The sequence below is a fragment of the Sturnus vulgaris genome, chromosome 3 (assembly GCF_052056855.1).
Source record: "Sturnus vulgaris isolate bStuVul1 chromosome 3, bStuVul1.hap1, whole genome shotgun sequence".
Classification (NCBI taxonomy): domain Eukaryota; kingdom Metazoa; phylum Chordata; class Aves; order Passeriformes; family Sturnidae; genus Sturnus; species Sturnus vulgaris.
Genome location: NC_142245.1, coordinates 6,816,688 through 6,842,882, shown reverse-complemented (window position 1 = coordinate 6,842,882; position 26,195 = coordinate 6,816,688). Strand labels below are relative to the sequence as shown.

Genomic DNA, 26,195 nt, shown 5'->3' with positions numbered 1-26,195 from the left:
CCGCCCGTTCCCATGGCAACGCGGGGCGGCACTTCCGGGGTCCCGCGCGGGGCACGACGGGAGCTCCACGTGGGCACCGGCGGAAACCGCGCGGGGCCGCCAGGACCACCGGGATCACTGGGATCGGCACCGGGATCGCCGGGATCGCCGGGAACGGCACCGGGATTACCGGGATCGGCACCGAGACCGCCGGGAACGGGACCGGAATCGCCAGGAACGGGACCAGGATCACCGGCAACGGGACCGGGATCACCGGGATCGGCACCGGGATCACTGGGAACGGGACCGGGATCGGCGGGACCGGTGAGATCAGCGGCAACGGGACCGGGGACATCACCGGGAACGGCACCGGGATCAGAGGGATCACTGGGAACGGCGCCGAGACTGGCACCGGGATCACTGGGAACGGCACCAGGATCGGCGGGAACGGCACCGGGATCAGCGGGAACGGGACTGGGGTTACCGAGGACGCGACCGGGATCAGCGGGACCAGAGGGATCAGCGGGATCACCGGGAACATAACCGGTATCACCGGGACCGAGATCGCCGGGAACGGCACCGGGATCAGCGGGACCAGTGGGATCAGCGGGATCGGGAGCGGCCACTGGGACCGCCCCCGGGCACCGATGGGCGGCCCCAGCCCCGCCCCAGGTGAGCCGGGTGCCCCACGGGGCTCGGCTCGGCTCTCGCCCCAGGCAGGGGGAAGCTTTCCCCTCCTTGTGCTCATCCAGCTCCTTTCTGTCTTTCCTTCACTATTCCCGTTCTGGAGGAGCTGAACAGCCAGTCCCAGCTCCTGATGGATGGATGATGGATGGATGGATGGATGGATGATGGATGGATGGATGATGGATGGATGGATGATGGATGATGGATGGATGATGGATGATGGATGGATGGATGATGGATGGATGGATGGATGATGGATGATGGATGATGGATGGATGGATGGATGATGGATGGATGGATGGATGATGGATGGATGATGGATGGATGATGGATGGATGATGGATGATGGATGATGGATGGATGATGGATGGATGATGGATGATGGATGGATGGATGGATGGATGGATGGATGATGGATGGAGGGATGGATGATGGATGGATGGATGATGGATGGATGATGGATGATGGATGGATGGATGGATGATGGATGATGGATGATGGATGATGGATGGATGATGGATGATGGATGATGGATGGATGATGGATGATGGATGATGGATGGATGATGGATGATGGATGGATGATGGATGGATGATGGATGGATGATGGATGGATGATGGATGGATGATGGATGATGGATGATGGATGGATGATGGATGGATGATGGATGATGGATGGATGGATGGATGGATGGATGGATGATGGATGGAGGGATGGATGATGGATGGATGGATGATGGATGGATGATGGATGATGGATGGATGGATGGATGATGGATGATGGATGATGGATGATGGATGGATGATGGATGATGGATGATGGATGGATGATGGATGATGGATGGATGATGGATGGATGATGGATGATGGATGGATGATGGATGATGGATGATGGATGATGGATGGATGGATGATGGATGGATGATGGATGGATGATGGATGGATGGATGGATGGATGATGGATGGATGATGGATGGATGGATGGATGGATGATGGATGGATGGATGGATGATGGATGGATGGATGATGGATGATGGATGGATGATGGATGGATGGATGATGGATGATGGATGGATGGATGGGTGATGGATGATGGATGATGGATGGATGGATGGGTGATGGATGATGGATGGATGATGGATGATGGATGATGGATGATGGATGGATGATGGATGGATGATGGATGATGGATGATGGATGATGGATGGATGATGGATGGATGATGGATGATGGATGGATGATGGATGGTTGGATGGATGGATGGATGGATGGATGGATGGATGGATGGATGGATGAATGAATGGATAGATGTGCCACCCTTGGATGTGTCACCAGACCTTCCATCTCCTCTCAGGCTCTCCTGGCCAGGGATTATTTCCTGGTGCTGGCCCCTTGTCACAGCCCTTCCTGGGCCATCTGGGGTCTCTAGCTGTCTTGTGGATGTTCAGGAATCTCTTCCCTTGCCAGCAGCCCTGTTCCAATGAGGTACAGAGAAAAAAAGAGTGAAATCTTAGGGTTGTTCAGAGCTGGGCTGGCCCTTGAGTGTGTAACTGCCAGCAAATCTGACCTCTCTGCTCAGCAAAACCCCTTAGTTCTGGTATTGGGAGATGGTGAAACACTTTTATCTCACTCTGTGTTGTTTTTTTTCTTCCAGTGAAGCCAAAAGGCTGGAATTAGGAAGGCAGCAGATGGAATACACAATGGCTGATCCACACCTGTAAGCCAGTTTAAAATCCTCTTGGGGGTTATTTTATTTGAGTTGCAAAGGTTTGGTTATATTGAAGGTTTTTTGGTAATAATACATTTGTATTCACGTGTTAAGTGTAATGCAAAATTCATGTCTTCAAGTTACTGATGAAATAACTGCAGCAGTAACATAAATGCCTCATTCTGTGGATAGTAAAATCTTGGGAATAACCAACATGCATGTTGGCTTTTTCCTATTTTTACAAAATCACCACAGCTTAGTCCATGCTGGAGAATCCCAAGGTCTTAGAAAGCTGAAAGCCTTAAGAAGCCCTAGGGGGTATTCCAGGTTCTGGTCCTGCTCCTTGGATTCTTTCTGCTGTGTCTATTAAATGTAAATTGCATGGACATTCTGGACAAAAAAAAACCCCAACAAGCCCAAACCCTAAACAGCAAACCAAAGCAAAAAAAAAAAAAAAAAATCCAGAAGTCCCAACAACCAGAGAGGGCTGAGAATGTTCCATTGTTCCATCCATCCAATGTTCCACTCGTTTCCCCAGAGGAGTTCTGCAAAGCTCCAGGTGTGCTGGGTGCTGGGGGAGCCCCTCTTCTGAAAGGGGCAGAAAATGCAGATACAAATTTTAGAAAAGGGCCTGGACAGGTGGGGCAGCATCACATGCACTTTGTTTCCTGGTTTTATTGGGTTTGGTTTAATTTAGAGCTGCAGTTTCTCTCTGGGTTGCAGTTTCCCTCTGGGCTGGAGTGGAGCTGTGAGGCAGGGCCATCCCGGGGTGCCCATTTCCCTGCGCTGGCATTAATGCCCCGTGGCTGCCCTGGGGGCACATCAGCAATCTGGTTTGTAGGGACCTGGCCTAGGTGGATTTCCAGGGCTCCTCTTGGTGGCACCATGGATTTGGGCAGCTCTGAAACCTCAGCCTCGGCCTTGTTCCCGCTTGGGTGACTTTCAGAACACGTTCCTCTGCTCCAGTTTTCATCTTGATTTAACGAGATAGGAGTGACTAGTACATTTAAAACACAGTTACAGGAGATTTTGAACGTGTGCAGAAGAACGAGTCTCCTCCTTTGTGGGGCGTGGGGCAGCTCCCCCTCGGTGCTGCTGTGTGTGTCTGAGGCACAGCCTCCTGAGGGACGCTCCTGGTGTGTTCTCGCACCTCTCAGTGCGTGTTGTTTGCCCTGCAGAGCGAGGCGGAGGCTGCAGAGGCTCCTGGAGGCGCTGTCGGAGCGGCAGCAGCTGGCCCTGCGCAGGAACCGCGCCCTGCGCCACGAATTCCTGCGGCTGGGGGCTCACATGGACACCAGGGGCTGGCGCTGCATCCGGGAGATTGGAAGTAACTCTCTCTAAGGCTCGGTCACGGGTATTTGCTGTTGGCACGCAGGAATCTCCTGGTGTGTCCTAGAGCTGGAAGCAAACTCCACCAGGGGCCGTATTTCAGGTGGTAAAAGTGTCCCAGATTCAACAGATGCTGTCAGGAAAAGCCAAGCCCTCAGGTTCCTTGAATCACATTATTATTATCATTATCATTATTGTTGTTGTTACGTTGTCATGCTGTTCCCTAAAGTACAGTTTGGCACTTTGCAAAGCGATGATTCCAGACTTTTAAAAATGCAATTGCAACGCCAGCTTGTGCCAGCGGTGCACGGAGCCAGGTTTTTTTGGGGGTGGGGAGCACAGTCTGGGAGGGAAATGAGTTCTCTCCTGCTTTCTCAGAAACCTTTGGCTGGGTTTATTCCTCACGCAGCAGCAGCCCAGGTAGTGCCTGTTGGATGTTCCCAGAACATCTTTTCCTGGCTGCAGTGCGGGAGCCCAGAATTCAGAGCCTGTCCCTGGGCTGTGTGATTCCCTGCCCTTGATTTTCCCTTGCAACAGGGCAGGAGGGGAGCCGTGCTGCCCTGCCAGCTTTCCCCTGCTGTTTTTGAGGGGTTTTTCCTCCTCAGCAGCCCTGGTGCAGTGTCAGAGCTGGAGTCCCAGTGCCCGTGGCACAGGTCGAGCTGCACGAGGGGTTTTTGCTCAGTCCTTCCATGTTGATGTTCCTGTGCCATCCATTTTATCTTTGCCAAGTTGCAGTCACTTTTCGGAGCTGCTGAACAAATGACATCTCCTCCGTGTTAGTTATGGAAAGCAGGAGAGTTATGGAGCATGCAATCATTTAATCTATCATGGGAGTACACAGAAAGAAATTATTGCTGTTTCCTCTCCTTTTTTTCCATAGACAATGCCCTTTAGGAGTGCTTTATCACAACTCTGTGCACATTTATTACGTGGCCGTAGCTCACAAAACTCCTTTTGTTTCTGAAAGATGCACTTTCGCTCCCTGTGTTTGGCCAGTAATTTTCGGGAGCATAAATAAATTCCCTTCATCTTCCAGCAAAATCCAGGAGTCACATCTGAGTCTCTTTTGAGCATCTCGACTCCTCAGGTGAGGGGTGAGCTTTTGTTCCCTGGAATTCCAGGCTCCTACGTGGGAGCTGCAGCCGTGCAGGGTGAGCTGGTTGTGTGCAGGATTCACTGCCAGCACCGAGCTTTCCCTGCCAGGCTGCTCTGGAGCATCTGCCAGGGACTGTTCCTCACAGCAGCCCGGCCAGTTGTAAAGAGGGGGGCACGAAAAACACATCGTGGAGCTCCCAGAGCACGGCCAGTCATTGTCCGGAGGCAGCAGCAATAATTTGGTGTTACAGATAGCGTTGGGATGCAGATGAACAAACACCAGTCAACAAGTTACTGCTGTTCTGGGGGATTCGAGGAGCAAATGAGATCCCCCCGCTTTTAAATGTGGGTTAAAAAGGTTCTGGGGGCTTTGCATTTCGAGGGGCACAATTTGCAAAGTGGCGTCTCTTGCGTTGGGGAGGGCTGTCGGGGCTGTCGGGCCTCCAGTTTTGTGTGACGGATTTGTTCCCTTTTAGGAATGGTACGGGAGGGAAATTAAAAACCTGTTATCCCTTGGAGAGGGCGGCTCGTCAGCAGGAGGTGACAAGGAGGGAGGATCCAGCGAGCAGGTAACGTGGAGGAGGGGGGGGGAGAATGGGCTTTATTCCTGTGCTCTGCTCAGCCTTTCCACGGGGACTGTGCCGTGAAATTGTGCCTAGAGCCCGGGAGGAGGAGAAGCGCCCGGGTAAAAAGTGCAATCGTTTGATTCGGAGAGCCGGAATTAGAAAAAAAACAAACAAACAAAAAAAAAAAAAACCTCCGACAGTTTGCACACGTCTTCTTGTTGGCTTTTGTAATTCCTGCGCTGGCTGGTGTGGAGGTGGCCGTGCCCGAGGAGGAAATGTTCCTAATGAGGGATATTTGCAGAGCTGCAGCCCCGGAGCCGTGCGCCGTGTTTATAATTTCGTGTCTTTTGACCTTTCCTCAGAGGGAGCAGAAGGAGATTGCATATCTGAGGAACAGACAAAAAGACTGACAAGGAATACTTAAATATCTGCTGCCATATATCTGCAGTAATGCAGGCTCCTAATCCCTCCTCCTATCTCCATATAAATGATACAGTTCAAGACCAGAGCTGTTTTCTCCACTAAAAGCAGCAAAGCCCTTTTAGATGAAATGTCTAAAAAACATCTAGTAATAACTTGGAGCATGCTGGCAAGAGTAGTCACTTGTGACTGTGTGTGGGAGCCCCTCAGCCAGGCGGCGCAGGAGCGGGCGGGACGGGAGCAGCACTCCATTATTGCGAGGAGCCGCCGTCCCCGAGGCTACAGCATTCATTAAGGAAAGCTTACTGGGCTGAAAGCTGGGAGCAGATGATAACGGGATATGATTTTCATATTTAATGCATTCCTTGGAAGAGAGTGTGTGTGCTGCAGATTGATAGAAGAATCAACTGCTACTTTACTAAAAGACTTTCTAGTTTGCCCTATAGCTACCGATGGAATCATTCAGCCAAGAAATTAACTTTTTCCCCTTTTACCTGCTTTATGTATCTGCTAAGCAGGCTGCTGGCTGCCAGGGAATGTTATTATGCAGTTAAATGTTTGGTATTTAAGACTCTTATCAGAAAAGAAACAGAGGCCACACTATTTTGTTTTTATAGTAGGAGGAAGGTTTTTGGTTTCCTTTCTTCAGTGCATTAGCAGTCGTTAATCTGAGTTTATAGGAAGTTTTCCCCACAGATTAAAAAGTTAAAAACCTTGAATTTAGAGCGTTCTTTAAACTGTAATACACAAAGCAGTGAAGCCTAGCAGCCTTGACCTATATAGGCAGGCCTGTGGCGGGGGGGGGGGTGCAAATTGAGGTTTGAATTGGGAGGTGGTGTGGGGAAAGGTGAGTTGATTTTGGAATGTGAGCTGTCCAATTAGGGCAGGCACTGTGGCAGTGGGATTTCCAGCTGATGGAAGAGTTGGTACTAGAAAAATCAGTACTGGAGCATCAAAGGCTTGTGCTGTGACTTGGGGGTTGAAGAACCGTGGGCGGCTTTTGGGCACTATGACAGTGTGGTGAGCACCCAAAAATGTCATTTTGTGTCTAATAATGGGTTGTGGATTCCTTTATCCCCTGCCCTCTTCCTCCTCCTCATCTCCCTCCTACCACAGAGGTAACTTCGGTTACCTTGGGCATTTTCCCCATGTCCCTGGGCTGTGTTTCAGCTCCTAATTCCCTTTTCTGCCCTTCAAAGGTGCCCGTTCTTCTGTCCAAAACACAGGAGTTTGTTCTCAGTGATGTGGCACAGAGAGAGTGCAGTCAGCATCCCAGCAGTGATGGGATCAGGCCAGGATCCAGCTCGTGGAGCTGGGTTTTATTTCCCAGCATTGGGATAGGGATGGCTCTGTGCTGGGAAGAACGTGCCAGAACCTCCCAGGAGCACCTTTGGGTGCTGGAGTCCCTTCCTGGGGAAAGGGGATCCACAGGGATGTGTGTTGTGCCTGTGCCTGTTTGAAATCCATCTCTGCACCCAGGAGCTGCCAGAGCCGTGCAGGCCTGGCAGGAGGTATTTGAAAGCACCAGATCCCACACCCCAGAGGTAATTAGGAGGGACCTGAGAGCAGAGGTGATGGAATAAGCTGTGAACTCAATCTGAGTGGCAAACCTTTAACTACTGCTTCAAGTGACTTCGTGGCTTTTTGTTCTGCTCCTCTTACGTGGAATTTGAGCTTTTTTTAAGGCACCTTGGTCACGGAGCAGACAAGATGCCTTTGTTTCCTTTCAGCTGGGCTTGGCAGCTGACTTGGTGTGGGAGGAAGAGGTCAGGCAGTAAAAGAGAGGGGAGAGGTGTGGAGGTGGCTGTAAATGGTGCTGCTGGGATTTGGGGCTGCAGAGGAAGCCCTGCTCAGTGAGCAATGGCCTTAGGATGGCTCATTTTGGCTTTGCATAGACTGTGACCCCGCAGCAGTGGTGGCAGCAGCCACTCCTCCTAAATTGTCCTGAGTAGGTTTGCAAAGGAAAAGAGGCAAGTGTTAAAACATTGGGATTTACAGCAGAGTGGTCCTGCTCCTGGGGCTGCTGTTGGGCAAGTTCAACAGTCCTTGGAGGAAAGTTCACAAATGTGAATGTCTGCTCCCTGTCCCACGTCACCTGGTGGGAAAGGCCAGCACGGGAAGAGCAGGAGGGAGGCAGTGAAACTGAGTTTTCTGGGACGTGAGGGAAGCTGGATCTGCTGAGTGATTCACACGTGGAGCCCCATGGTCCCTCTGGGCAGCTCACAATGTGAGGGTCTCCAAAGCTGTGCAGGATCCTCATCCCAAAGGTTTCCCAGGCACCGTTTAGATGGGTTTGAGTCCTTGCTGTGTGTGGGTCCCTTTTGGGCGGGCTGGGGGTGCAGGCAGCTTCTGCCACAGCCAACTCCTGAATTCCGTGGCACTTTTCAGAGCCCAGCATGCCGTCCTCGGGAAGCTCTGGGTGTTTGTCTCCTGTTTGTCTCCTTCAGCCGTGTCCCACCGTGTGTTTCAGGTGCTGCAGGCTGGGACTGGCAGCAGTAGAGCCGTGCCAGGAGAATTGCTGGGCTGTTCCACCCCAGCTGCCTCGGGCACAGGAGGTTTGGGCTCCCCTGAAGGACTCTGTCCTGAGACTGGCAGCACTGCTGGAGAGAGTGAGGAGGGAGCAGCAGGACACAGGGAGCTGGCTGCCAGTGAGGAAGGCTCTGAGCAGCTCAGCTCAGCCTCCCTGAGGCCGGGACATGTTCCAGGTATGTCCCACAGGGATGTGTCCCTGTCTGCCTCTGTTCCTCCTGCACCTCTGGTTGGGCTGTGGTGGCTCTTAGTCCTTTTTTCCCCTCTCTGTTCCTTCCTGCTTCAGCAGAGGAGTCACTTCTGGGTCAGGCTGACTCCCTTGTCCCTCAGAGCTGGGGCAGGATAGCTGGGTGATTCCCACAGAGCTCATTTGGTCAGGTAGCTGGTGTCTGTGCTTTTGAAGAGTTCCCAAACCCCAAAGGCTGCAGCTTCCCTGGACTCCCCCTTGTGAGAGGAGCGTGGAAGGACAGGGGCTGAGGGCAGGGCCAGACTAGAGGAGCAGAGGCATGGATGGATGCATGCATGCACGGATAGATGCACGGATGCAGGGGTGCTCCCTCACCCATGAGGGGTGAGCAGTGTGGGTGAGCTTGGATTCATTTCCCACGCTGTGATCTATTCCACGCTCCTGCTAATGTCTGAGAAGGATAAGTGCAGGTTTTATCTCTTTGGTTCATTATTTTTTATCGTTATTACAGGGGCAAAGCCTGGCCTGAGCAGGCAGGGGAGCAGTGCTGAGCTGCCAGTCCCTGCTGAGGAGGAGGAGGCGAGGCCGAGCATTCCCAGCACACAGCAGGAGCAGGGCAGGGATGCCCGGGCTCTGGAGCCCTTGGACAGCTCAGCACCAGCCAGGTACCACCTCCCTGTTCCCTGGGTCAGCTGGGCTGGTCACCAAAGCTCACACCAAGCTCTCCCCTGTCCTTGTACCCTGCTGGGCATTCAGGGCCTTCGGGCACCTCGCTGGGGTCTGAGCTGGCAAGTGAAGGATTTGTTGCTAAAACACAGTTTAAACGTACACAAATCTTGTTCCAGTCACTCTGCTTGGCAAAACTTGCAGGGGTTGAACTGTGTGAGCGTTTTGTTTGGAAACAGAGGGGAGGTGGGCAGTGCTCTGCAGACTCAGGGCCCGTCCCCTGCTGCAGGATGGAAATCCATCCCGGCAGGATTCTCGGCCCCGCAACGCCCTCGTGAGACTGGGAAGTGCATCCCTGTCCCGGCAGGGCAGGGCTGGTCCCCGGGGCCGGGCCGGCTCAGCCCGGAGGGCCGGCAGGTCCCGAGTGGCACACGGTGCACAGGAAGCAGCGCTGTTAGCCCTGGGTGGAGAACGAGCGTTCCTGCAGAGGGAATTCTGCTCTTCTGCAGTTTGGTCGGGTTCTCCCACCTTGGTTGTTTGCAGCGTGTCAATGTGTGGATGTGCGTTCCTGGGCACGCTGTGGCCACTGCTGGCTGGGGAGTTGACACCTGAGCAGAAGCTGGGGGCCACGGGCAGACACTTCTGTAACTTCATCCCTTCCCATTTGCACCGGGCTGTTGCTCGCTATGGAAACATCATCTGATTTGCATGTAAATAGCTTTTCCCGCATCCCTCCCTCCCTTTGTATCCCACCTGTTAATCACAGCAGAGCACCGAGTGCCCGTCTCTGCGAGAGGAGTCAGAGCCAGTTTAACCTTGTGTTCCCTCCCCTCGCTGTGCAGCGCCTGACGATGCTCGGGGCAGCTCTCGAGGCCCGGGGAAATTATGCACAAGGTTTGAGCGGCTGCATTGTCCCCGGGGCACGGCTGGAGCCGCTCTCCTCCCGCTGTGCCAAGCTGAATGCCTCCGCTTCTCAAGGCCATGGAAGTGGGATCACCACTGCTTGCTGCTGCTGCAGGAAACGATGGAGGTTTTAATTTGCTTTGCCTGCAAATTGAAAAGGCAGATCCAGCGGCAGGAGGAGGTGGAGGAGGAGCCGTTTCCCTGGTTGTGCTCACAGCCAGGTGGGCTTCCCCGGGCAGCCTCGCAAAATTCGTCTTGCAAAAATTCTGTGCAAGAGCTTGGGAGTGATTAGTGCACGAATTTCAATTGTACACGTTACACAGAGTGTGGGGATGCAGCTTCCTTTGCTCTGTCACACCACGGATTCACAACGTTTGATGTCCTTCCAGCCCCCGTGGCTTTCTCTTGCCAAATTCCTGTGCCGGCTGAAGAAGCGTGCTGAAATTCGCCAAATTCTGTGTGTTTGTTGCCATAAGTTGAAATATCTGCAGCTTGGACTCTCCCCACTGCAGCAGTGTCAGTGTGGCATCAGAAGGAAGCTCCGTTCATACACTTTTTGGTGAATGATCTGAAATGAGCACGAGGGATGGTGTTTTAAGGCGTTTCAGGGTTTTTTTTTCCCTGCAGTGAAGGGCTGGCAGCCGAGGAGGGGAGATGTTGTTGGGCAAGGTGATTGAGCAGAAGGTTTGCGTGCTGTTGCAGGTCCCAGTTATGAGAAGTGGTGATGGCTGGGCAGTAAGGTGGGTGTTCCTGCCTTCTCCCAGCATGGGTTTCCTGTCAGCAGCTGATCCGAGGGGAAAGGCTCCGTGTCCTCTTACCATTCCCTGCAGCACCCAGCCCTTTCTTTGAGGGCTTAAACCCGGGGGGCTGGAGGCGGGGGGGAGAGGGTCTCTGAGAATTAGCCTGGAGAAAGATGATGACTATTTTAAGGCCTGAGCTGAGGGGGTGGAAAAAGGCAGAGCTTATGCCTGTGCCGCTTCAGCTGCATTGAGGAGGACTTAGCACAGATGGATTGTGCATTACAAAATGTAACACATAATTCAAGCTGTCAGCTTAATCAGACTGTTTCCAGGAAGCAACCTGTAAAAGAGAAGGACCTCTTGTTTGCTGACCTCTGATCCGTAGCCTGCTGCAGATTGTCATACATTTTGTTTTTCTTTATGTTGGTGTCCCTTCCTTCCCCTTCCCTTTTTATTATTGTATCCCTCTCGAGTGGCACCCTGGAAGGACCACCCAGCGGGAGGAAAACAATGGGAAACGAGCCGGCCGCTGGAATACAGGGTTTGTAAGGCTGGGGGAAAAAGAGAAAGCACTGTTTAACCGCCTATGTGATCTCCCTGGCATTGTTTTGCTTATTAAATGTCTAGGAAACTCGACTAAAGACACAGCAGCCCCCACTTAATTGTTCACTGTTGCCCAACACTCGGAGGGAAAACACAGCTTTGGGCACGGCTCAGCGCAGAGCCGCGAGTTTTTGTGCGCAGAGCTTCTCCCTGGAGGCAGAGCGAGCCAGGGTTAACCGTGGAAACGTGTCAGCTCCTGCATGTGGGGCAAAGGAAAGAAAGAAAACTCTCTTCTGCCCCAGCTGCGGTGCTCATTGCCGGCCGGGACCTGGGCTGGGAGCAGCACAAAGCGGCAGCCGGGGACCTGAATAGCCATTTCCACCTCTGTCCCGGGATTAGCCCGCAGCATTGTTTCAGTGGTTAAGTCCTCATTTGCATCATTATAGAGGTGCAGCCTCATCTGAACCCCTCTGAGGTCCCGGGGCTGTCCCGTACCTGTAGGTGGTCACCAGATTTGTGTGGCTTGCGGAGGTGAAGGAATGAAAGCGCTGGGCGCGGGGTGATTGCCGTGCAGCGCCTGATTTTTGGACGGTTTGTTTGCTCGTGTGCTGTTTTCCCCCCCCCCCACCTTCCTACAGAGCTCGGGAACGTGGTTTTGGCCTTTTCTTTGGAAAGCTCCAGCGAGGCAGTTTGGGAGGAGGTGCGGGATGAGGGGGGAGCCCTGTCACACGTCGGTCACTGTCTGTCTGTCTGTCCCTCCGCAGGACAGAGCTGTCGGAGCTCTGCCACGCACTGCAGCTCCTGCAGGACCTGGTGGAGAGGACGAGCCCCCAGCACCGGGCACTGTACCAGGGCCAGCCCTCGGAGCTGCCCAGGTGAGTGACAAAAACACCGTGAATGGAGCAAAGGGAATCCCCAGGGTGTTGCAGTGGCAGAAAGTCCCTCCTCAGCTTCCTGGGTACAGAACTGGGAATTCTGCTGACTTTATTGGCAGCACTGCACAGCCTGCACAGCCTGAGACTCCTGCAGGCACTTGATGATGGGAGGATTCCTCGGGAATTAGAAAGAGGTGCCCCAAACAGGCCTGATGCTGAGTGTGACCTCCCTGTGATGTCCCACGTGTGCCACAGAGCACCAGGGATGTTTGTTTGTCCCTCTGGCTGTCTCTGGGATGGGATGGGCTGTGCTCATGGTGATTGTCCCCCCTGCTCTGTGTTGCAGGCTGGTTCAGGGTGACCTGGAGGTGATGGAAGCCATGGTGCTCCAGCAGCTCCAGCAGGCCGTGTCCCCAGGGATTGGGAGCCTCCTGGAGGAGCACAGCAGGTACACGGGCACAGAACCCACAGAGCAGGGCTGAGGAACACCCTTGGCTCTGCCCCAGGTCCGTGCTGCCCCTCGGACAGAGCCACCAGAGCCTCGTGGCTTTTTCCCTTTATTTCCCTCCCCGTCCCCAGTGATGGTTCCTGCTCCACAGGGCAGCCCCGGGGTCCCCCCAGCTCATCCCCCAGCTCAGGGAATTGCGGGAACTCCAGACACCCTCAGCCAGCCATTCCCAGGATGTGAAAGTAAGGAGGGGAAATGTAATTTTGAGAAGGAAATTATTCTGTGTGAGACAGAAGATGCACGTGGCCTTTAAAAACAGCAAAGTGCAGTTATTGAAAATGGGCTTTTTTTTTCCCGTGCATATGCCACAAGGACAAGTGAGAATTACTTTTTTTTTTTTTTTCCCCAGGTCTCTTTAACCCAGGAATGAAAACAATTTCCATTCTGCCTTGCCTAGCTTGTGTCTAGACCTCCCTCCCCGTCGCAGTGCTCAAGTGCTGGCAGGATCGGGGCACTTGTGAGCGCTGCAGAAGGGTCTCTCTGCAGTACCTGCCTCTCCTGAGGCTGATATGCCTGCGGGCACCAGCAGCTCCTTGTGTCTCCTGAATGGTTTCTTAGGGACAAACACTCCTGGAGTTAATTGGAATTCACTCCTCTGAAACTTCACTGGAGCAACAGGAAAAACAAACAGCTTTGGCAAACAAAAGGATTGCAGGATTGAGATTTTCTACGTTAAAAGGCACCTTGTTCGGCTTTTTTTGCCCCCCTTTTTATTCTTTCTGAGCAAAAGGCAAGCATTGGGTGCCTAGCTGTGCCCCGGGGATGGTGCCGAGACCAGGGTTGTGTCTTTGGATCCTGAGCCTCAGGACAGGGCAGGCATGATGATGATGATGATGATGATGATGGTGATGATGGTCACCCCCGCCCAACTTGCCCACATTTGCAGAACTCACAAGTGACTTCTTAGATTTTCCACTTTGAACATTTTTAAAAGACAACGTGGGAATGAAGGCCCAGCTGGGGGGGGGTGGCTTTTCCCAGCCCTTGTGGGTGGGGTATCCCACTGAGGGTTCCGGTTTGTTCCTCAGGGACACGGAGGCGCTGAGGACGCTCCTGGGCCACCACGGCTTGTTCCTGAGGCAGCACCGCGTTCGGCTCCCGGAGGGCGTGGCAGAGATGTTTGAGCAGCTGCTGGCTTCGGCAGAGGAGGGGCAGGACAGTCAGGTGGGCACTGACACAGGGAAATAAGTCCAGCGTTTCATCCCACAGGAAATGGGAGCTTTTGAGGTCCTCACCCTTCGTGCTAGCCAAGCATTGGGACGAGCTCACCATCACAAGGCTTCTCCCTTTGTCATTCTCTGGGAATTTTTATCATGAACGATGTATTTTGACTTTTTTTTAAGCAGACTGAGGTTTGGTGCTGAACACACAGAGCATTTTATAAATGGTGGCACACTCGTGGTTTTTCTAAGTTAATGCAGGAGGTGATAGGCAACTATTTAAATAAATCAACAGGAATGGCATTCCATAGGCTGTGAGTGCCTCAGCCTCTTACTGTGCTGCTGAACAATTGCTTTCCTGAACAGTGAGAGAGTTAGGGCAGAACATGGAGTCGGTTTTACACACTCAAGTCCATATTTCTGCCCCCAAACCAGCCCCAGAGGAACAGCCTAGAAGCCAGGGGGTGGAACATCTGACAGAAACACCCTGAGAGCAGATTACCCCGGGAGTTAGATCAGCCTGAATGCCTGCTGGAAAGCTCCAGGGCAGGATAATGGAGCTGTGGCTGTTTGTGTTTTGAATGCTCAGGTGCTGGGAGAGGCCCTTCCAGGAGAGCCTGGCACTGTCCAGAGTGATGAATCCTCTCTGCTCCTGCCATCGATCCCAACCAACGGTGGGGAAGGAAAGCAGAGGGAACTGGCACAGAGAGAAGCAGGTAAGGGGGTTCCAGCTCTGGCTGCCACTCCAAATTCCTGCTCTGTCCAAACCCCCAGGGGACTGTGCTGTAGCTGCTGGCAGATCAATGTGCATTTCTGATGGATTTGGAGGATTTTCCTAAATATCTCAGTATTGCTTGTGATTTGATACCTGTGGTGGTGGGTTTTTGTGCAGGAGAGCAAAGGCCAAACCCTGTGGCCACTGTCAAATGGATCACTGAGTTCTGTGTGCACATTTAGGAACTGGGAGATGCATTTGTTGCCTCTCTCCTTCTGCCAGACTGCAGAAGGAATTGCCAAAAATGAAAGGGTTCGTGTGGGGCCATTTCCCAGCTCGGGACATGCTGGTGTTGAGGAGAGCCCAGCTCATTCCTTCACACCAGAGGGAATACATGATTCCAGCGATGGCATTGCTTGCTCTGCTCCTGGAGCACCCTTTCCATCAGAATCTGGCAGCAGCAGGCAATTAGGCTGCCGTGCTCTTTGCACAGCAAATGCAAACAGGCTGCTCCAGGCTCCGAAATCCACGCACTCTTATGTGCAGACTTTGATTTAAGCTCATTTCCTGCTGTGGCTCTGGCACACGGCGCCGCCGCCGCCGGGCCTTGCTGCGGGTTGTTTTGTTTCCCAAATCCATCAGGTCTGCAATTCCTCGGGACATTTGGTTGGCTTGTCCTTCTGTGAGGAAGCTACAGAGAGCCAGGGTGGCATGCTCCCAGTGGGAGCTGCTTTTAAGAGCAGTAATGGATAGTTTAGATCAATAAACAAGAGATAACAAAAGTGGGAAATTAAAGGGAGTAGGGCTTAAAAGCAGGCAAAGCGGTCTGATGGCTGCTGCTTTGAAATGGTTTCATTACCAGTGTTCACATCCAGAAGTCACAGGCTGGAGTGAAGATGAGAGCAGGCAGGGAAGTGTGGTGGCAAAGATTCCCATTACAGGTGGAAGGGTGGCTGCATGTTAACCTCGGGCCCAGCATTCCACAGCGTTATACAATCCCACCCCGCTGGCACAGGGAGCAAACCCAGCACAATCAAACAGAGCCAAGAGCAAAGCTGGGGAGCACAGCACTCTCCTGAATTCCCTGTAGTCGTGTTCCATGTCTGCCCTGAGCCAAGAGCAAAGCTGGGGAGCACAGCACCTCCTGAATTCCCTGTAGTCGTGTTCCATGTCTGCCCTGAGCCAAGAGCAAGTGCTGATGCTTCCTGCGTGTAAAAATGGCAGGAAGCTCCTCGGCCAAAGCCACAACTCCAGCTCCAGCGTGTCCCTTGCAAGGGAGCTGTGTGTGCTGTTCCTCTGTCTCCAGGAGTGAGCCTTCTCACACCTCACTTGAAAGCCAAGCTGCTCCTTTCAGACATGATTCATCTTCGGCCCATGATCTTCTGCGGGCTCCTCGTTCCCCTCCCCTCCTCTCCCTGCCAGGCAGCTGCTCCTTCCCTTTTATCATCACCATTTGCTGTGGCCCTGGGGCTCTGGAGTCATTATGAGCCTAAAAACAGAAGCCACATCTCTTGTGTGTTGGCTTTTGGGCTCAAACAACATGTTTTGAGGGGTTTAGATGAACTGATATTTGATGGTCATCCATACATGATTATTTCGCTGTTTTTCTGAAGCTTAAGGGATACAAATTTAGGTTGTTTTTTTTTAATTTCGGTATTTAAAGTGTTGATTTGAACTTTGGGGTTTGATGGACTTCCAAGCAGTCTTTAGGATGGCACCTCATGAATGCTTCTGGAGTTTTGGTTCATTTTTTCTTTTACTTCTGTTACGTAAAAAGAGAACCAAACAATTAATTCCTTTGCGTGTCTGTGAATATTCCAGAATTGTGCTGGTTCTTTGTGCCCTGTCCAGAGCTCAGGGAAGGCTGAGGGCTTTAAAGGCTGGCCCAGAGAGGAGCTGGCTGACAGCAGCAGTGTCCTGTGGTATCAGGTGATGGGAGGATACAGGGGCTCCTTCTCAGCTCCTCCACGGATGCTTTGTTTTTTATCAGAAGACTGTAAAAGAAATTGTTCAGCTCTTTGGCTGTTCCTGAGGTAGGCGAATAATGTGAGATTAAGAAGGATAAAACCCATTATTTCTTGTTTTGCTGGATGACTGTTTAAGAGTCTCACTTATGAATAGGAAATTGCTGATTTTATTGAAGGGGCAGGTTTGTTAAATCTTTAACAAAACCAGATTCTCTCTCTCCCCTTCACTTGTCTTTGATTTGAGCAGGCGTTAAGGCTGTGGAGGATTTGAATAAAAATGGTGTAACTGCTGCACTCCTTGGGCTCTGCTTTACAGCAGCTGGAACATCACCCCCAGCTGCTCTCCAGGTCTAAAATCTCCTGGAGGAATAAGGAGGAAAAGCCCTGTTAGGAAGAAAAGATTGGCCCTTCTTTATGTATTAGACAGGAACAGGAAAGATCACAACTGGAATGTGCCTCCCTTTTCAGGCCACCTTTAGTGAGCCAGCAATCCTGCCAGCACTTTTCCCACACGTCCTTCCTGGTGAGGTCCTCCTCTGAGGATGCCGTGGCTCTGCTTGGAGTGCACCAATGAAGGCGTTTCAGAAGTCTCACTCAGCCTTTTGCTCTCTTTGATATCGTTTGATATGGTTTGATATGGTTTGGGATGAAGTTCCTCGGGCCAGCACCAGGGTGGGCACTGCACTGAGCTCAGCCTGGATGATGCCATCCAGCAGCTCAGCCTGGACACTCGAGTTCCTAAAAAGCCTCAGAGTCTTTCTGGAGTTGTGAATTCTGCCTGGAAATTCTTCATGCAGCTTCGAGCAGAGGCAGCAGCAGCTTGAGCTCTGCTTTTGGGGGAGAGGCAATGCCATGAGCTGTGATACATCATGAGAAATTCTCTTTTTTTCCCCCTTTTATCTTTCTTCCCTCTCATTCTTGTTTTCTCTTTCCTCCTGGGCAGGCTCTGGCACCTCTTTGCTGGAAGTGCCTGAGACCAAGCAGGATTTTTGCTGCTGCAATCCAAGTGCAGAAGGGACAGGGAATGTGCCCAGCAGGTTGGGAAGTGGAGAATCCAATGTGGACAAAAATACTGAATCATCCTGGACTGGGACACTGCTGATAGCAGGGCTTGGTTATAGTTTCAGTGCTGTAGATAAAAACATATACATATATATATAAAATATATATGCAAAGCAGCCTTTTAAAGTGGGATTTGTGCTTAGCATCATGTGCTTTGGAAACGAATACAAAGATGAGCAATTGTCTGACTCTAGTGAATGAATCCATTTGCCTCTTCTTTTTTTTTTTTTTTTTTAAATCAATCTTTACAGAATGGAAATGAGATCCACAGAGCAGGGGAAAAGGGAAGAAAGGAAAGTGGGGATAAAAGGTTTTGAAATAGTTGGGTGTTTGGCTGTTTAAGTCACAGAAATAGCAAGATATGCGTTTAATTCGATTTTTATAGGACTTACTTATTTTTGTCTCATTCAAGAGAATGGCTGAAAACACAGAGCTATCTGTGGCATTCCCAAATAATCTACATTTAAGGGGAGGGAGAACAAAAAGAACCTTTCTGCTTACTGTAAATGGGAACTTGGGAAGTTCACAGCCCCTGTTTTTCCTGCCCAGGCATCGATCCCAGGCACGGCAGTCCCGAAGGAAGCAGCAGCCCGGGCACACATTTGGAAAGCAGCTCTGAGTCAGATGGAAGCACTCCTCCCTCCTCCAGGTAAGGCTGCAGCACTGGGAATGCTGCCCCGAGGGAGAAAGCCCCACAGGAAAGGGCTGAAACTCCCCTCAGTTCTTTTCCTGCTTGGACCAGGGTTAAAGTTGCTGTTCCTGTAATCAAGCACTGCTCAAACCTCAGGGTATGAGCTTCTCCTTGCTTTTGATCCTCCTGCTCCACGGATTTTTAGGCTGCCGTGGGTGAGGTCAGTTCTGATTCTGCAGCTGCTGTTAAATCATAGCATTTCTATAATTGAAGCACATTAATAACCCCAGCATCGATAACTGGCGTTGCTGCTTTGGTGTGGGATGAATTCTTTCAATTGTCTCCTCTTTTCCTATTTCCTGGAACTTTGAGAACCATGAGCCAACGATTATCCTGCCTTGTGTTGTGAAATGCAAGGGTGTTCCTGTAGATGAGTTTTTGAAAGGTTCCATTTTAGCCCTTCCCTGAAGCTTAGGACAGCAGGAAGGACAGAATAGGGCCCTGAGAACTCACAGGATCACTGTGGCTGAATAAAACGTGTCATTTAAATGTAACTATTTTTTTATTTAAAATAAAAGCTCTCCGAGCTACAGCCCATTGCTGCTGCACTGCTGGCCAGCCGTGCCTGCAGCCACTTCTGCCTCGGTTAGACGCTGTTAGATTTTTTTCTGCCTTTTTTTTTTTTTTCCTTTTTTCTCCAATTTTGATAGGTAATAGATTTCAAATCATTCCCTCTGGTCTATAATTCCAAGCCTCTCGTTTGTGCAGGGGCACGTGATGACGCTGCTTCAAAAATCCACGGTACTAAAGCTGTAAGTCAGTGCAAGAGTGAGTTTTTTGCACTGGGAAAGTGGCTGGCTGGGAAGCCACGGCGGGGTTTGGGAGCAGCAAGTCAGTGTAAATTTTTTTTAGAAGGCTGGGAAGCCACGGCGGGGTTTGGGAGCAGCACAGGGAGGAGGAAGAGGCAGAGCTGTTTGGTGCCGTGCCGTGCCGTTTCTGCAGCCCTGCAGCTCCGCTCCAGCAGCCACTCCTCGGGCTTTATTGCTTTCACAAGTGGTCTCAAACCCACTACTTGAGAATAAACATCCCTGCGAGCTCGGCCGTGGCACTTTATAAATTCTCCTTTGCCGCGTTTTGTCACTGAGCTGATGAGTGACCTCGGCGCGGACCCCGCCGGACCGGAATAAAAACCGTGGCTCCTCTGATGTCCCCCAGACAATAATTATCATGTGCCAGTTAAGCCCAAACTACAGCTGAGGGATTTTACTTTAAAGCGGAGGCTCGGGCGCAAAAATGCATTTATAGCTCTTTGTCTGGCACCTCATTATGTGTGGGCCTGATTCATTAAGTAATTGGTTTGCAGTTGTTTACATGAGTATTAAGGCTTTCTATTCAGCAGCCTTTGAGATACACATTGTGCAAATGTTGCATGTTATGAATGCGGAATGAGGGGCCGGGGCCCGGCCCTATTGGCTAAACACTGCGCGCTGTTGAAAAGCAAGAGAAAGAGATTGGGTGCTGCTTTGCATAGCAATGACTTTCTTAATAAGCTTTACAGATTGATACACACAAGCTATAAAAGATGCAAAGAGATACTCTTAGCACATTTATCCATGCTCGTTTCACTATTATGGGCCTGGAGAAGGGAAGAATTGAGGGCTTTCATACTCGGGTTTTCAGTGCGTGTCTTCAGTGCATGAGACTTAATAGAATCCGATGTTTATTGTATTATAAATCATGGGGAAGTAGGCAGATCTGCAACAGTTTATTATTAAAGATTCTTTCAATGTAAATCTTTTTCTGCCATTGTATTTCCTACAGCAAAATCATTTTGTGGTTGAGTGGGGATGAAAGGCATAATGTACGACGGAGTGAGTCTTAATAGGAAGCTGCTCTCCGAGTAAAGACCACTTGTTCCCTTTTGTTCGGCGGTGCATGCCAGAGCTTCCTCTTCTCCCGCAAACGCCGCCCGCTCCACCTCCAGCGAGAAAACCGCTTCTCCCTGGCTCCCGTGCTTTCCCGGGGGGACGTTTCCGCGCAGGGAGGCGCACCTTTGGGTGGGGTGTCAGGGTGCTGCAGCAGGCGAGAGGGCGCTGGGGGACACGGCGCTGGGGGGGAGAAGGCAGCAGGAGTCAGGGCCGGGGCCGGCGGCGAGAGCGGGCGGGTGGGCAGCGATGTGTGTGGCATTGCGGGGGGCTGCAGCGATGATGGATGCAGCCAGTGGAGGTCACTCGCTTTCTGGGAATTCCCCTCGTTTCCGAGGCAGGCGTCTTCTGTTCCTTTGACTTGTTCGTGCTGTCTCGTTCCCAAATAATCTGGAGATTAAAGGTGCGTTATCAGCTGGGAACCAAAGCCCGCTTTGGATTTGTCAGGACACCAACACGGTGTAAAGTATTTCAAACTTTAATTAATCGGCTGGAAGGACGCTGGGGGGGGTCTCTGAAGGCCGCCTTTCAGCCCCGTTGCCGACACAGCCGTAGTGACATGCAAATAGAAGTTGGCAGAGTCGAATTCATCTCTTAATCGTCCCTGTGCCCGTGTGCTTTGGCCATCGGGGGGCACTCGGGCTCTGCGCATCCCCCGCTCCCCCCCTTTCCCAAACCAGTCCCGCGGCGACAACTCTGCTGTGCTCGGAGGAGACGTCCCAGAGCTTGGGGGCTGGCAGCGCCCGGGATGTGCCCAAACGCATTTCCCTTGGAAAGCCAGGAAAAGTGCCGTGGCCTCGGGCTGGCTTCCTGGGAGGTGCACCCAGAAACAAGGCGGGATCCTCCATGCTGGTATTCCCCCCGATGCGCTCCCAGTCGTCAAACGGCTTCTGTAAGAAGCCGGCTGAAAATTCCAGCAGGGTTCTGTGCGGTCCCAGCGGTTTGTGGGAGCTTTGTTTCCTCTGTCTGCTCCCCCAGCTGTTGCAGAAGCGGAGCTGTCGGGGTGGGTGCCCTGCCAGGTTTGTGGGGAGAGGCACCAACATCTGCCGGCCGAGCACAGAGGGAACAGAGGATTTTTTGGCACTGCCCCTGCTCTCCTGCGCAGCTTCCTCACAGCACTGTGATGCATCTTTGTGTCACTGGGGTTTTTTTTCCCTCCAGCGTGGTGAATCCAAACAGAGACCAGTCTGAGACGCAGCTCGACAGGAATCTTTGTATCCTAAAATAAGGGTGGTCCTACTCGCAGTGTAATTACTGAAATTCAGTGTTATTACTCCAGCTCTGGCATGATGAATGGACTTTTCAGTTTACACTGCCTATGTGACACTGTGCAGATTATGTACTGTAGGTAATTGGTTTTCCAGGGTGGGAAAATCCCTTGGCATTTAGGATTTCCCCAATTTTTGGAGCGTGTTTTTTGCTTGGCACTAGAACATAGGAGTTCAACAGGTGCTTTGGCAAGAAAACCCTCAGGCCACAGTAAAGGTTTTCTGCTGTCTTCCATCAAGCCCCCTTGGTTAACTTGGCTCTTGTTGTGCTGCCAATTTCCCCTTAATATTAATTTTCTTTATAGAGGAAAAAAATATTTTCTTGGAGCTTTTTCATTTCTTACTGTTGCAGCATCTTCAGTACAAAAAGCCCGTTTCATCAGAGAAATGGAGAGATTAAAAGGCTCTTTGAAGTGAAACCGGTTTGGGTTTGCCCTTTGTCAGAGCCCGGGTTCAGTTTGGAATTATTTTAGGGAAGAAGCGAATGTGTAAATGGGTATTGGAGGGTCACGACAGGGGATTAGGAGGTGCTGGACCCGGCCTGGCTCCATTTACAGCCCGAAAATGTCTCGGTGGAGGTCTGTGCCCATTGTGTGCTGCGGCCACCAGGCCAGCGCTGCCACGGCCGAGCTGCTGCTGCATCCCCCAGTGCTGCACTCATTCCTCACCCTGGCATTGATCCCCCAGTGCTGCACTCATTCCTCACCCTGGCATTGATACCCCAGTGCTGCACTCATTCCTCACCCTGGCATTGATACCCCAGTGCTGCACTCATTCCTCACCCTGGCCTTTGCTGGGGGAGCTGCTGTCCAGCCTTTCAGATGTCCTGGCCAGCCTCTGCTGCCAGCCTGTCCCCATCTCCCTTCTCTGGGCATGGCTGTGCTTGGCTCTGGCTCCAGGCTCTCTGGGGAGTGAACCCCATCCCACACCTGGTCAGCCCCAGAAGATGAACCCCAGGGAATGGATGGTGCTCGGAAGAACACAAACATCTCTCTCCCTGCTCTCCTGCCAGCTCTGACCTTCCTCTTCGTGGGAAGCTGGGGTGGCAGTGGGAAGGTCTGCAGACGTTCCTACAGCCACGGTGGTCCTTTCTCCACGGATCCTTCAGCTGGATCTGGAGGAACAAGCCCTGGAGACGTGGGCAGCCCTCCCTGGTGATCCTCAGCGCTGGACCCAAAGCACCGACCCGCTGGTGTTTGTCGTGGGGTTGGACCACGGAGAGAAGTGGGACAGAAGTGACAAAAACTCACTTGTCAAATGGCTTTGCTGAGAAGCTAACTGAAAATCCCAGGAAGCCCACGCTCCCTTCCCAGCAGCAGGCCGGGATGTGGCTGAGGGAAGCGATGGCTGCTGCCCCCCTGATCTCCTCCTCAGCTGCTTGAAATGGTTCCTGTGCCAGCATCCACAGGAGGAACCTCGCCAGCTGCAGCTCGGCAACAAGTGGTTTCCTGCTCCACACCCCGGGGAAAACAGTGCAGCCTCTTATGGGCTGAGCCTCGGATGCGTGGAGCATCTCCTGGGAGGTGCTGAGGGCCAGGAGATCTGGCCAAAGGGAGCAGGAGCTCGGGATGTTCACCATTATCAGCTCAGAGGCTCTGGCTTCAAATCCTCTCTGGGTATCCTGTCGAGTGAAGGCCTTTGAAGGGGAAGTGAGAGTACGAGGCAGTGTGGAGTTTTGCTTGGAATAAAAGGGAAAGGCAGTGGGATGGTGCACTAAAGGAATGCTGCAGAAACCTTTGAAGCCCACCAGTTTAAAGTTTTTTACTGAGTAAGGTCATAACGAGTTACATCACTGTCAGCACTCTGCTAGAGCTCTCACTTGGTTCGGCGCCTTGGTGGAACCTGGGCTGTGTTTAATATTCTGGGAATTGCTCTTTGGAGAGGAAACGGGATTTAAACAGTGGGAGCTTTCTGTGGGTTAAAAGGAAGAGTGGCTGCACCACTGCTAGCTGCAATGTGTGAATCTTTACATGTGGCTTTCCAGCTGCAATCCCAAATTCTGACTGAACACTGAGGGTAAGCAAGCGAGGACCCATCCCTGCTTTTTTTTTGTCTCCTTCACAAACGCCTCCACAATAGTGGAATATTTGCAGCTCCCCACTTAAGGCACTTCTGTCTTTATTGGCTGCCACGTTTTTAAATGAAACACAGCAAATCAGACATTTCATAGAGTCCTGTTGTGACTGAGGCCACAGCTTCCAACTGCACCTTGACACCGGCTTACATTTCAGTGGTTGGCCCAGTAATATCCCAAATATCTCCTATTTGATCTTCCTTATTAAAATCAGCTGAAGCTTTGTTTTTGGAGCTTCTTGCAGCACCGCTGCTGCCGTAACAGTTAATTCTCCCCCGTGTTTGCCCCCGTTCGATTATTGCCCAGCCCCAACACAATGCACGCGCTGCACAACAAAAGATCAAAATGATTCCAGCTTGTTTGAGAGATTCAAAAGGGCCTGTGATGCTCCAGACACAAGAGCAGCCATTTAGCAGAGCAGGCTCGGGCTGCACACACATCAAGGTAGATCAAAGGCGGCGGGGATTGCACATTGCCATGGGGCTGGGGACGGAGGAAGTGCAGGCAGCAGCAGTGGCGAGGATTTGGTTTTGTTTGGATTTTGCCTTTCCCAGCAGCTCGGCAGGACCCTGCTCCTCTGTACCTTAACTCAGTGCTGGTGTAAATCGGTGCTGTTACCGGGGAGTGACTCTAGGAACAGCTGGAACAGCGTCCCTCCTGTGCATGAATTTCTCCACCTTTCAGGTGAAGAAGTCCGTGATTAAATAGTTATTTGGGGGAAAAAATAGTTACAGAAGTTACCGGGTTGTTGTTCTTTTAAACCATATCACAGTATTTTTTAAAAAGTTGCTTAATGTTTTTCTGATTGGAGACATTGTGCTGATTGTTTGAAATGTTTTACAGGACTGAATTGCGGAAGGAGACGGTAGCTGCCATAAAATCCAAAGGTAAGAGACAAATCAAATTAGTGTCTTTCTAGTTAAATTTATACCGTAGAAGCCCTCCCAGAACAATGTTATGGCCTGTATAAAGTCCAGAAATGGGGAAGCATGGGATTTTCCTGTGTCCTGTGGGAGCCAGCAAGGAGCTGAGGAGGACAGAGCCAGGGCAGAGAGGAGGTGTTTGTGGGGTTGGGATCTTTGCAGGCTTTAACCAAATGCCAGTGACCAGCAGGTGGAGGGAACCTGGAGCAGGAGAAACCTGCGGGTTCCGTGGTCTGCCCTGGGTCCTGGGATGGTTTAGTGCATGGCCAGGCTGGTTTTGTTCTGAATCAGTGCCTGGGCCCTGCATGTTTTTGCTGCCCACACATTCCAGCTCCCCCTGTGCCCCCTGCAAGGCCCACCGGGGCCTGCAGCCGCCTCTGATGGAGCCTCCCGGCAGCCCTGGGAGCCAGGATCTGTCCAGCTGGAGCCCTGCTCAGGGCGCTGGCACTCCGAAATGCCCAGGTTTAGCCGTGTGGCGTTGAACTGAGGTAGGGATGCCATCAAGGATGGCTGCTTTGGTGGCACTTGAAAGGCTCTGGCGTCGCCTTTGCTGTCTCGGACCCGTTCAGCATGGGGCTGGCTCTGATGTTCCCGGTGGAGCACAGCCCTGCAGCCCAGGGGGCCGGGGATGGAGGATGAAAGATGCAGCTGCTGCATTTGTAGATAAGGTGTTCGTGCAGCTGGTGCCGTCAGAGGCACCAAAGTGCCTCAAACGCGAGCCACCGTGGCTGTGTGTGACACACGTCTTCGTGCCACTGCCCCTGGCTGAGCCCTGGCCCTCATCCCAGCTGCCTCTGGACAGCCAGCAGCCTCTGGAATGGCTGAGAACAGAGAGCATGGCTCTGTCAGCCACTGTGGCCCTGACTTCACGTGCCACTCTTCCCGCTCTGTCCTATCCATGGGTCAAAAGAATTCCTATCTCCAGAAATCTCTCAGGCACTCTGAGCTGCCTGGCATTCTGCTGCTGTCAGTGAGAGGGTTTGCTGGTTCCCAGAGCCCGAGGTTAAAGCCGTGGGCTCCACTGAGATCAGGCCTGCCTGGACCTGCTCTGATCTGATCTCAAAGTGGTGATTTTTCACTTGTGACATCATTGCTGTTTTTGTGCCAACTCTGTGATGTCACGGCCTGCTGGTGACTTCACCGCAGGGTCAAGTAGCGGGGAGAAAGGGCAAGAGAATAGACAAAGCTGCGATTCAGGCAGCAGCTGGTCAAGTAAATTGCTTGGAGTGCAAATGTTCTGCCCGGCTACCTTGCGGCACAATGGAGTGGGAATGGAGCTCTGAATGGGGCTGCTGTCGGCACAGCCGCCGGCCACCGCACACCTGGGCTCCCAGGTGATGCCAGCTGCCAGCCCTCGGAGCGCTGTCCCGTGCTCGTGGCTGTGACAAACGGCACGGCCACGGCGAAGGTCTCACCCCTCTGCTTCGTGTGCTCTCCCGCAGCGTTCTGGGGCGAATCTGAGGAGAGCAGCTCCGAGCTGGAGGCTGCCCTGCGCCCGCAGACCCACGGCACAGACTCGGATGACTTCGATGACTTCTATGACTGAGATTGTCCCGCTGGCTTTTGGGAGGGCAGAAACAAGCGGCGTGGGAAGAAACAAGCGGCGTGGGAAGAAACAAGCGGTGTGGGAAGAAACAAGCTGGTTTTTTTTTTTTACACAGTGAGCGTGCCACGGGCTGAAGCTCCGCTCCTCACTTTATTGGCAAAGGAAATGTAAATAAACACGATGGGTCCTA

General features: G+C 52.1%; 1 protein-coding gene across 11 annotated transcripts; it reads left to right on the top strand.

Moving 5' to 3' along the window:
* The first annotated feature begins 64 nt into the window (after positions 1-64).
* KIZ (kizuna centrosomal protein) lies at positions 65-26,195 on the top strand. Of its 11 annotated transcripts, XM_088160839.1 has the most exons (13): positions 65-651; positions 2,320-2,382; positions 3,552-3,697; positions 5,275-5,366; positions 8,254-8,488; positions 9,011-9,164; positions 12,116-12,226; positions 12,573-12,674; positions 13,763-13,898; positions 14,484-14,610; positions 18,188-18,287; positions 24,380-24,423; positions 25,902-26,195. In XM_088160839.1, exons 2-13 carry the CDS (start codon positions 2,354-2,356, stop codon positions 26,003-26,005), a joined length of 1,380 nt encoding a protein of 459 aa, XP_088016965.1. In that variant the 5' UTR covers positions 65-651; positions 2,320-2,353; the 3' UTR covers positions 26,006-26,195. The 11 variants fall into 11 exon arrangements, 8 of the variants coding, with proteins under 8 accessions (XP_088016965.1, XP_088016972.1, XP_088016966.1 ...); XR_015802109.1 differs by lacking the exons at positions 65-651; positions 24,380-24,423; positions 25,902-26,195 and adding exons at positions 18,980-19,081; positions 19,185-20,062 and having other exon boundaries at positions 1,919-2,382; XR_015802108.1 differs by lacking the exons at positions 65-651; positions 24,380-24,423; positions 25,902-26,195 and adding exons at positions 18,980-19,081; positions 19,182-20,062 and having other exon boundaries at positions 1,919-2,382.

What these genes read in the sequence shown, in the direction of transcription:
- KIZ (XM_088160838.1), top strand. Translation starts at nt 2,273, where the DNA reads ATGGTGAAACACTTTTATCTCACTCTGTGTTGTTTTTTTTCTTCCAGT. An exon ending in GAGGCCGGGACATGTTCCAG is followed by an intron (nt 8,489 to 9,010) that starts GTATGTCCCACA and finishes TCGTTATTACAG; the next exon opens with GGGCAAAGCCTGGCCTGAGC. An exon ending in AGCACTCCTCCCTCCTCCAG is followed by an intron (nt 18,288 to 24,379) that starts GTAAGGCTGCAG and finishes AATGTTTTACAG; the next exon opens with GACTGAATTGCGGAAGGAGA.